Raw genomic sequence first — 11,800 nt, forward strand, 5'->3', positions numbered from 1 at the left:
TCGATGGAAAACTTGGCACACAGCACTGCTCACTTTCTTCCAGGCACTCCTCTGTTTTTATCAACCACCCACGTCAGAGTTTGTTCCATCGAGGTCAAGTGATAAGGAGAAAGCAAGAGCTCAGCAGAGTATCCTCCAAGTAGATCCCCAGAACCATTGGAGATACACCAGAATACCCTGGCTGCTGCTCCAGAAGAGTATGTGTCTTCCCAGGGGCTCTGTAACTTCTGCTCGCCCATGTGGACGTCTCAGAGCCTCAGGTCTCGGGTGGCACCAGCCACCTCTATGTAAGCAGCCAAATCAAGCCCCGAAACATCTACTGGGTACAGTAACAGTGCTCTTAAAAGCAGCCCTGAGTCCAGCAGACTGAGATCTGCCCTTGCTCTGTCCTGCCTCACAGGACCTAAAATAGGTCAGTGAATCACATCCTAAAATTGCATATTTCTCCCCATGGGTTACGCAGGGAGCTTGAAGTGAGGAGCGCAGCAGCTGGCACCCAAAGCTGCAGCCCTCCGTCATGAGCAGGGAGGTGAAGCCCGCCTCAAACATCTCTCCATTAGTGACATTTCTTTTTTTGGTAAAATAGATGCATTAGCTGAGAGTCATCTAGTGGCAAAAGAGCACAACAACAGATTCAGTGAGGAATTGGTCTTCTTGGTATAACTGTATGTTTTTACAATCCTTTTTCCATGCACTGTATATCATCAAAACCACTCCAGCTTCAGATGAACTACCTTACACATACTTTTTCTCTAAGTCTCCTTCATCCCATTGTGTAATGTTTTCACTTACCTTTTGTCCTACCACATCTGCCTTCCACCTCTCTGGGTCTTTGGATGAAGTTTCCCTGCAGATTTTTATGCCTGCCACTTTTTCTTTTTCTTTTTTTTTTCCCAAGAGATGGTAAAAAAGCAGAGTCAGTCCAGATGTTTTCTGCCGATGTCAAAGAACAAATTCAAATCTTGCTTTGGACATGTAGAATTTAGTTGACCCCTACATGAAGGGTGCAACACCAGATATTTCCTCCCAGGAGTGCCTGGCTGCAGAATGGGCTGAGACCCATCCATGTGCACCTTCAACCCTTTTTTTGTTCCTGCCTAGGAAATATGCTGCAAAACATTTGTTCATAGAAAAAAGCTTAGTGTGTGTCTGTGTGTAAATAGCATTTTTAAAGTCTTTGAAACATCCTATTTTAAGCAAGGAAGACAGCCCAAAGAAACCAATGTCTCCATTGCCACTGACAGCTGCAATTTCTACAACTTTGTAGCAGGTGCAATTGAGATGAAAGGGAGTGTTCCTAATTACCACCTAGAAAATGTGCCTTAAAAATGCACAGTGTCCCTTTTTGTACGTAAATAATTGGCTCAAAGTTAAAACCCCTCACTCAGTCAAAATAGTATTTGAGTATAAATATAGAGGAATATTTCTCCTAAGGCAGGATAATCATCTGGTTCTTGGACTTTTAATCTTTTTTAATTTTCACTTTTTTTTAAACACTCCTTATAGAGTCTTCCCACCAGGTCACTGCATAACTTACCAAAAACCTTATTTTCCCTTGTACGGAGAGGTGTCACAGAAAACATGGGGTTCCTGCACTTCTCCCCTCTTCTTCCCACAGCCATCGCCCATGTGCCCGTGTGTTCCTACCATGCCCTGCCCATGGGACATGCTTAACCTGTGCCACTGTCATTTCCACGCACAGCTACTCCTGGCTGTCTGCAGGAGGTGGCACACTGCAGAAAACCTTCCTAAAGATTTGAGCTTTCAAACTCCTGCTCAGAGTTCATCAGTGATGAAGAAATCTGTGATTCCCGCCTGGAAAGGCGCTACCCACTCTGCAGATAAACACGAGTATCCAGGAAAGTCAAACAAGTGCCTTAAATAGGGCAGTTTTTACATAGAATTGGTTACAAAGAATCATACCTGGACAGATGAAAGATTCACAGAGCAACTAAAAAGATAGCGGTGTGGCAACTCTATAATAAATGTAACAAACATTCCTTAATTCCTTAACGCTATATGAGTTTTTCTCAGAATTATGTCTGTTTAAAGGGAATTTCACAAAGTAGTCTAAAAAATTCTGTATCTTTCCTGTAGTTTCATTGCAGTCTAACAACACCTTGTTCTCCTGCCTGTTTCCAGCAGCGAAATGATAATGCGCTTGCTTTGAATATCAGCGTGCAGCTCTTTCAGTTGGTCAGTGGTAAATCTTCTTTTACTCTTTCCTAGGTTTATTTTGATGATTATTGTGGGTTTAGTTCAGTCAACTTTGAACAGACAAATTCTTAGCCCTATCTTCTGCGTTAACCTTGTGCCTAGAACCTAGAGAAATACAGATTATTTTCATACTGTTGCATATCAGACAAAATATAACATTTTCCCTCCTTTAAGCCAAGATGGTATCACCTCCACATCAGGGGTCCCTTCTCTTATCAACACTAATTCCTACCCTCTTATTCTCTCCTCCCCAGAAAAATAAGATTGGATATCTTCTGAAGAAAGGGGAAGACAGAAGAATTGCCAGTAGTCCTCTGAAGACAGAGACTCTGCATCCAGTTCTCAAGACTTTTGGGTTTATGGCTCTGTTTCGTACTGCACCTTTCCTTGCAAAGTACAGCAAACTAATACTTAGCAGTTTCTTTACAAGGTGGCACTATTTTTTCTGATTTTTTTCTATTTTTCTCTGATTGTGGACTCAATCAAAGATTATCAAGCCATTATTCCTCTCTATGATCTAAATTAAGCAACAGAGAATGGCTCTAAATATACCAGGCTTGGTATCTTTGAGTGTGTTTTTTACATTAACTTTAGCTACTGGAATCTGGGCTTCTTGGAAAAGCAAAAAGGACCAGCAGAACAGAAACCCAACTGAAATGGCCATAGTTGGAGGCAGGAATATAAATGTTTTCATTGGATTGTTTACTGCAACGGGTGAGTTTTCTTAAAAGACTTTTAAAAATTCTTCTTAAAACACATGCTTTACATAGATCTGGGGGACTTTTCTTTCAAAGCAAGTGAACTCCTTTAATGTCAGGGCAGATTTTACCTAAGTGTGGCTTTAAAGGAGTATGGTTTCATGAATCATTTTGGGATGGATTCTTCCAAACCTCTTCACACTGAGCAAAACCTAATGTTTATGTAGATTCTTTTAAATTAAAGAGATTAATTTAAGAGTTTAGTTAAGAGTTAAAGAGTTTAATTTAAGAGTGACTGAAGAATATGACACTTTTCATTAAGGAAGACTGTGGTCTTAATCTTGAACCAGTTTCTGTTATCCAGCATAACAGAAGAATTTTACTCCTGGAACAATCCAGTTCTGTGTGGAATAACTTGCTACTCATGGTGAGCATTGGTCTCTCTCCTAAAGAGAAAATGTTTCCCCACTGACTGCTGCCCTCCGCTTCCCTTTTCTCTCATTGCTGCCTGGCATCATCTGAAATTTGCTGCCCTGACCCGTTCTTTGTAAACGCTTCACCAAGTGGTACTTGCCTGGCTAAGACACTTAAGCCTGTGTTGTAGGTTTGTATTCTGACTGCAATGTCTGCTTGCATTTTTTTTTCCTAATGTCTATTTTCTTAGAATGTGTAAGTGATGCTCATGAAGGATGGTCTATCAGTCACAGAAGGATAACAAAGGCAATTCTGTTTGCTCTAGCAAAAGTCTTCCACTGAGAAAAATGAAATTAAAAATTAGAATATTAAAATTGCCTCTAAATGGTTAAACACTGAGCTTTTCCATGCACACATAGGTATTCATTCTTGAATTAGTTAGGAGATTACTTAGGGTGAGATTCTAATACAGTTAGCTGTACTTAGCAGCACATCTCACTGCAGGAGAAAACTTCGTAAAGAAAATAGAAGTGTGATTAAATATTCGTGTGAGGAAAAGGTTTCCAAGCTCTCAGAGTGTTCTACAAGACTAGTTGAGAATACGTATCACAATTCTTACCTTTCCATTTTCCATGTTTACAGCCACCTGGGTTGGAGGAGCATATATCAACGGCACAGCTGAAATTGTCTACCTGCCTTCCAAAGGACTATTGTGGGTCCAAGCACCTGTGGGGTTTGCCTTGTCCCTTGTTATTGGTAAATAATTCATGCAATCAGGACACATAAGCTTTAAAAAAAAATCATATGAGTATATTAAGATGCATAACAGAGTATAGAGTACATTTTAAAGGTGATTCTGCTTCTTCAGTCTCCCACAGATCCAGAATAAGCATTTATAATGCTATCCTCTAAAGTGAAACATAAAGTGAAAATAGGGGTAACTTTGAGCTACTGTAGAGTTTTGCCTGCTTGGAGCAATTTATAGGACAAAGATCTTATCTGAGAACTTTAGAAGCATGTGACTATGTGCATATTGCTTTTTTATCATGGTCTCTTATTCACTGACTATTGAGAGTATTGGTATCATTTTAATTTTTTCTTCAAAATTTCTGTGTGATGAAATAATACCATCTTGATTTTTCCACTAAAACCATTCTTCTGAGTAGTGTCATCTCAGAATGAATTTGTAGTGCATCCAGCTTATCCCAGTTTACAGCTGGTCACTATTTTGTTGAAAGTAAACTAAGTTCGCAGTGTCCTATACCTAAGTTGCCATTTCTAACTCCAAGAATTATTGGACTCGGACTCACACTGATGTTCAGCTGTCTTGCCAAGACCAAAGTTTCTTCCAGTCCACACTGAGTTATAGCATAACTCTCTAGGGACACAGGACGATTAAAGCAAGGAGACCTGTGTAGACCTTGCACAGGAATTTCTAAAAGAACAATAACCCTTATTCTCAAGTCAGGGAAAAGAGTCAGCTGACGTGAATATGAATCAGGCTTGGAAATATACTGCCAGCATTTCTTACATGAGTAATTCTTACTAATGAAATTGAGGAGTGCAGGTCTGATCCTGCAATCTTTACTCAGGTCAGTAGTGCCCAGACAAGCAGTCCTGTTAGCTTCAGGGTTAGGCACAATACGTATTCTTTGGTTTTAATGAGATGGCTGTACGTCTGAAGTCTAATATTTAGATGAAGGTGGGTGGGACTCAGCTCAATGTGCAGATTAAAACAATATAGTTCTGGGAAGAGACAATGAAGCCACCAAAATGAAAATGTAACCAGAAAAGGAACGAATATCAACATGTTGCATCACATGGTCAAGGACAAAAGTTTGTGTCTTTTTTAGCCAAATATGAGTCTTCAATGCCTCACTCTGCCCACTGACATTTTCCACAGGAAGCATTTCAGAAAACTTTGTGTCTCAGGTTGGTAGGTCATTGGAGATGGAGAGGGGACTATATGTGGGTGTCCTCTGAGCCAAGTTCCTGTTACAGTCACACAGGTATCTCGTGCCATTTGGGGTGCCCTAGGGGGTCCCACCTGGCCTCCAGTAGCCACTCTGGAAAGATGTAGGTCTACCAAAAGTAGAGGGTCGTATCTGTAACCTGTAAGCAGATGTCCTTTATAACCTGGGACCTCTCAGAGGGACAAAACCCTACATATAGGCAAGTGAAGTGAGGCCTTGGTGTCTGGCTGGCTTCATTGTTCTCTCCATTATGTACGAATTCCACACTCACTATACAGGTCTGATACCCAGACACCATAGTATTCTTACTTTTTCTGCCTGGAATATAAAACATGCAAAATTCTACCAAAATGTCATCACTTCTGATTGATAGGTGGTTTCTTCTTTGTAAATCCAATGAGATCCAAGAATTATGTGACAGTGATGGATCCCCTTCAAGAAACTTATGGGAACGTGATGGGAAGCTTACTCTTCATTCCACCACTCCTAGGAGAGGTGTTCTGGTTCGCAGCTATCCTGGCATCCCTGGGTAAATACTTACTTTGCTGTTGTATTTGTTAAAGGTCATGTGGCACAGCTATCAGAGTATAATACCTATTTGGGAACTGTGTTGGACTAAGCTGTGGAAAGTTGTGCTTTGTGTCTCCTTTTGTGAGAGGAACACAAGCATTTCTCATTTCTGGAAAATATGTTTTTAGGTGTGAAACAAATGACAGTAGTATATATTCATGATATTTTAATAGAGAGGTCTGGTAATAGGAGTTAGTACCTTCCTCTTGCCTGTGGGAGAACAGATGCAAGAAGGCAAGGTGCCTTGGCAAAGGCCATGCAGCAAGGTAGCAGCAAGAGCAGAAAGGGCACATGGGCTCTCCTGAGCCCTCACTCTGCCCACTCTCTGAGGACCATGTGCTTCTCATACAATGTGGTATGCTGGCATCAAGGGAATAGCATATCCTTATTTATTCTGTATTCTGCACAAATGAAATCTGTCTTAAAACACCTGACTGCTGCCCTTGTCTGCAGGAGCAACAATGAGGGTCATCTTGGATATTGGAGGCTCTCTGGCTATCCTTGTCTCGGCATGCACTGTCATACTCTACACTCTACTGGGAGGCCTCTACTCTGTTGCATACACAGATGTCATCCAGCTGGTTTTCATTATCCTCAGCCTGGCAAGTCCTGTGCATTTCTTTGTTACCACTTTCCTAACTAAGGGAAAAAATCCTGCTCTGCTTTTTGGTATGTCTCAGACCAAAAATAACTCTACCAATACCAGCCCTTGCCCTACAGTTCCTCTTCAGGAGAACAGGTCTCCTGAAATGTCTTACAGTCCTTATGCATTTCAGACAGTGCTCACACAAGCTATTGGCCTTGCTGGGTGAATGCAGCTGCTCACAAGTAAGGTCTGCAGAACCTGTCCAGAACGATCTTGGCTGGAAAGGAGAGAGATCTTTCTGCTGAAGGCACCAATTGACCCGAATTACAGACTCATGTTCTTGATGATGCCATGAACCAGAAACATGTAGATCTAGAGTAAAGAAGGGGGAGAAAGGAAGACTTAGTCTTGGTTTAATCTTATGTTACTTTATGTTCTACATCTACCTTAATTTCATTATCTGAATAGATTCTCCAAGAACATGGACCCTGGGGAAATCATTAACTATGTCCGTTTCTATCCTAGTGGGTCTGTATCCCCTTTGCCCTGGTGAACTCTGCAACGGAAAGTATTTATTACACAGCAACTCATCAATCTTACCAGGACCCTTGGATTGGGAAGATAGAAAAACAGTATCTTGGAAGGTGGCTGGATGACTTCTTCTACCTGGTATGGAGTATTCTTGGACAGGTGGTTGGGACAAGGGATTGTGTGGGGACTTTCTGCTGGAAAACTTGTGGGTTCTTCCAGCCAGAAGCCCTACGTTGCACAGTTGGCAGGGGCAGGACAATGTGTAAAACCTTCTCTCAGCCACTCTGCAGCACACTGAGTGGACTGGGGAGATCCAGGGCCCAGCTGTGCGAAGGAAAGAAGCAGCAGGAACACTACATCTTTTACCGACGTGAAGGAATGTACCTCTTGATGAAGGCCATGCAGGCAACTAGTTCCACTCCTGGCACCTAAATGAGGCATTTCCTACCTTGTGAGAGGTTGGTCTTGCAGCCTCAATAGTGTGCTTTTAACACAATAATGTAAAATTCCCTCTATTTGAAAAAAAATATTAAAATGACACGAGTGCAGGTCATCAGCAAGCATGGTGCCATTGGCTCCACTGCACAAATCAACTTTTGAGCTACCAATATAGCCAAGACTGCAGGAAGTTGTTTGCTTGATCGGTAACAGGGACACACAGAAGCTTGAGCTTGTTTGGTGAGGACAGAATCTTCAGATTTTATCTGATGAAATTTGTCTGCTAAGAAAGCGAAAATGGTGATTTTATTTTTAATTTTAGATTATACTCCAGCTAAGTTTGGATAGATGTTTTACAAAAGTTGCATTACTGAAAAACTTTTCTTCTCTTTTCCTTCCTCTGTGCCTGTTTCACGTATGTCAAGCAATGTCAAGCAATCTATTTTTTCAGCTTTCTCAGTCTGCCAAACCATTAACCTGTTTTGATCAAAATTTCACATCCATCGCAATGAAAACAAAGGAAAAGGACACCGTCAAACATCAGAAATATCACCCTCGATAGTTAAAGCTGGGCAATGTTTGTGCATTTTAAGTGAGAGTTTTATAACAGTAAAGATTATCATCTACCTGAATGGATGGATGATGCCCTACAGCAGCCTGGTGGGTACCACTGGTAACATCTGAACATTTCAGGTGCTTGGGAGCATCCCATGGCAAACTTACTTCCAAAGAGTGCTCTCCACTGCCTCGCCAGGACAGGCAAGGCTCATCTCCTACCTCTCTGGACTTGGGTGCTTCTCAATGGCCATCCCTTCCGTGCTTATTGGTGCAGTTGCAGCATCAACAGGTAAAACTAATTGTTCGCCTCTGAATAATGCACGTGGTTTTGTCAAATGTGATTAAAACAAGGTCCAAAGAAGTCCTGATTTAGACTTCAAATTACCTAGTCCTGTGTACCTAAAAGCATAGCCCTGGCCACCAAGCTAGGTGGTCTGTACCCTCTGAGGTTCAGTGCACAGCTACCTAGAGACATTTAAAAGGCCCCAAGACCTGTTTAAAGCTATTTCATTACGATGAAATGGCTTTTCATGGACCTTGTGTTGAGGAAAGATGAAGGCAGAGCCTGAAAAACCCTGTATAATCCTATTTTCCAAGAAATCTTATGCTTGCTTCTGTTAGTGCCTTCCACCTGTAAGACCCAGCAATATTACTACAGATTGTTAATAAGGTTCTGAAGAAAACCTGCTTGAAGGAATCAGGAAGTTCAGTTCTGTAAACTCACAGCCCCCGTCCAGGGGATCAGTCCTGTGCTGGCTGTGAGTAAGGGTTAAAGAGCAGCCAGATCACCGAACATTTAAAGAAATCAGTTGAACTCATTAATTCATCTGTTACTAGAGGCATTAGAGCAAAACTCCCTTCTCCTCACCAGCAGGGTCTAGAAGGTTGACCTTTAACTGTGCCAGTTCTGGAAACACACAAAGCACAGCTATTTCTATAGATGCTACTGGGGAAAAGGAAAATCTTTGATCTAGTGAGAGCTGCAGCATGCTAAGGGGAATCACAAGAGATCATAAGAGAATCCAAAAAAATTAATCCAAGTCCTAAAATATTGAGTGGGTTTCAGTCCTTAGCCCTGCTGTGACCGGTCCCTGTGGAAAGGCAGCTTCAAAGACAACGGAAATGTCAGTGAAGGATTTGAGACTTTTCCTTGTTCTGTTTTAAAGACTGGAACCAGACAAGCTATGGTCTTCCGAGTCCACTCGAGAGAGGGGAATCAGCGATGATACTGCCACTTGTTTTACACTATCTCTGCCCAGCATACATCTCCATTGCTGGTTTGGGAGCCATCGCTGCTGCTGCAATGTCTTCTGCAGATTCAGCTCTTCTCTCCGCTGGCTCCATGTTCGCTCACAACATCTACAGGAAAATCCTGAGGAAAAAGGTACTTGGTTACAGCATTCAGTAGTTTTGGTGTCAGGCAAGATGCTTTTGTTTCAAGATGGTTTCTAATCCAGCCTGCGTGGTCTGCGATTAGAAGTGTCTGTCCTTCAGCTGCTGAACTGAGTTCTGGAGCCAGAGCTTCCAACACAGGTCAGGGGTGTTCATATCCTTAGTAGGGATACAAATACCAACACTGGTATTTGCTCTTTATAAAGATTTACTCTTTATAAAATGCTTTTTATAAAGATTTGCTCTTTATAAAATGACTGGTATAAAATTTGGACAAGGATATTAATGGAAACAGCATAAAGCCATGACCCGTAAAAATACAGTGTCCAGCTCCATCTCCAGGGGTGTCTGCCTTGGGCGGCTGCTGGTGGCAAGCGCTGCCTGAAAGCAGATGGGCTTGGTGGAAACCAGCCCAGGGCAGGGCAGTGCTGGTCACCCCGCCAGTAAACGCCGTGTCTGTAATGTCACGATCTCTGTTTTACAGGCTGCAGAGACGGAGGTCTTATGGGCCATGAGGACCTCCATGCTGGTGTTTGGGGCTGGGGCTGCCGGTCTGGCTTTTTACTCCAGCTCTGTCTATGACCTCTGGTTCCTCAGCGGGGAGCTGGTGTATGCCCTGCTCTTCCCCCAGCTCTGCTGCGCTCTCTTCGCTCCCAGCACCAACACCTACGGCTCGGCTGCCGGCTTCTTGGTTGGGCTCCTCCTGAGGGTGCTGGCGGGGGAGCCTGCCCTGAGCATCCCCCCCATCATCTGCTACCCAGGCTGCTCCCTGGTGAACGGGACCTACAGTCAGCTCTTCCCCTTTAAAACGTTCACCATGCTTCTCACCTTGGGGACCATCATTGCTGTGTCGTACCTGGCTGTGGTTTTGTTTCAGAGAAACCTCCTTCCCCGCAGGTGGGATGTTTGCAATATCACAGGGGGAACCGGCACCCTCATCCCCCTGCGGCAGGTGGAGAAACAGATGGGTTCACCAAATGTTGGGCTAGAAGAGAATCGTGATTAAATTTGGGGCCTCATTTGAAAGGTCACGAGGCATTCAGCAATTAGAGTACAGCACAAACAGCATCACTCTTCCCTTCGCTTTCTCTAGTAATGAATTATTTAAAGTCCTCGCAGAGTAATAAAGACGCGCTCTGTTCATCCAAGGAGAATGTGTGAGCTCGAAGTCTGCAGTGATTAAAGGCGCGTGGTGATGGAGCACAATCTTTGCCCCGGTACCCCACCCGAAAGCAAGGCTACAAATCATGCTCCAACATTTACGGCATTTTCAAGCCACATACTTTTCTTACCACAAAGGAAACAAATTAATGTTTAATAGATTGAGTATTCTTGACTTTAAAAAAAAGGTGAGCAAACCTGTTCCCATTACAACAGCTACAGTTTTAGCATAATCATCCCTGATGGCGATGCGCATCAAACCTATAAAAACACAGATTACTGAATGCAGTGCAACCACCACAGCAGTCCAGCAGTAATATCAGTTCTGCACCATTCTTTGTATGCTTTACAAAGCTATCCTGGATACCACAAAAACTTTTGCATATGCCGCAGTCTCAGGCCATACAGCCCAGTCTGCTGACATGTGGCTGAGGAGAGGACATCCCCTCTCATATGACCTGGTAGGGCAGAAACACATGAGCAAGATGAAGCAGCAGCCATTAATTACTGGATAAGAAAATTTCACATAGCCACTATTTACAAAAACTCAACCAGCTGGAAAAATGGAGGTGCCAGAGAGACTCTTGAATGAGTCTTCTCTAAAACACCTAGTTAAATCACTCGTGTGAAGGTGTTACCCAAGCACAGCAGTGGGATGGTGTGGGGGACATACACAAACTGGTGTGTGAGAACTCAGAGGACTGTGATGACAGAAAGGTGCTAGAAACTGATCCTGAACCTGCCTGCAGGGACATGAAATCCTGAGGGCAAGATCCCAAAAGATTCAAGCCACCAAGTCTGTACAGAAAAGCCCCTGATACCTTGTTTGCATAAATTCTCAATGGGTCGGAAGAAAAGCAACCCAACTATCTAGTGAGTTTGGCCTCTAGCCTGAAGTCTGATGGACCAAGATCATCCCACAGTGGGATGGGTCGTTAAGATGGGAGCTGAAATAAAGATTCAGAAGGATCCTGCAGTGATGGCTCACGGATGGCTGTCACTTTATACTTCCCTCGGCAGCTGTGCGGTGGCTGACCCGCGGTCAGTCGCAACCCACCCACAACAGCCAGCAGGAACCGCACTCTGGGCAGCCCCTCGCCACAAAACCTTTACAAAGTGGCTGTGGGAGCTGCTGCGCGTGTTCCAACCAACTGAGCTGCCGAGAGTGAAACCAATGTGCTGCTCAGTGAATTGCTTCCAGCACGGGCTGAACACCCCGTTGTGCATGCACAAGGTGAGAAACTCTGCCGGTGCCGCCACGC

At 43.4% G+C, this 11,800-nt stretch overlaps 1 protein-coding gene across 1 annotated transcript; it reads left to right on the plus strand.

The window, feature by feature from the left end:
- The first annotated feature begins 2,688 nt into the window (after positions 1-2,688).
- On the plus strand, positions 2,689-10,383 carry LOC115353592 (high affinity choline transporter 1-like). The gene is made up of 8 exons (XM_030043245.2): positions 2,689-2,931; positions 3,972-4,085; positions 5,676-5,831; positions 6,326-6,474; positions 6,984-7,127; positions 8,121-8,274; positions 9,152-9,369; positions 9,862-10,383. The coding sequence occupies exons 1-8, from the start codon at positions 2,754-2,756 to the stop codon at positions 10,381-10,383; spliced, it is 1,635 nt and encodes a 544-aa protein (XP_029899105.1). The 5' UTR covers positions 2,689-2,753.
- The last annotated feature ends 1,417 nt before the right edge of the window (positions 10,384-11,800 follow it).

The sequence above is a fragment of the Aquila chrysaetos genome, chromosome 19 (assembly GCF_900496995.4).
Source record: "Aquila chrysaetos chrysaetos chromosome 19, bAquChr1.4, whole genome shotgun sequence".
Classification (NCBI taxonomy): Eukaryota; Metazoa; Chordata; class Aves; order Accipitriformes; family Accipitridae; genus Aquila; species Aquila chrysaetos.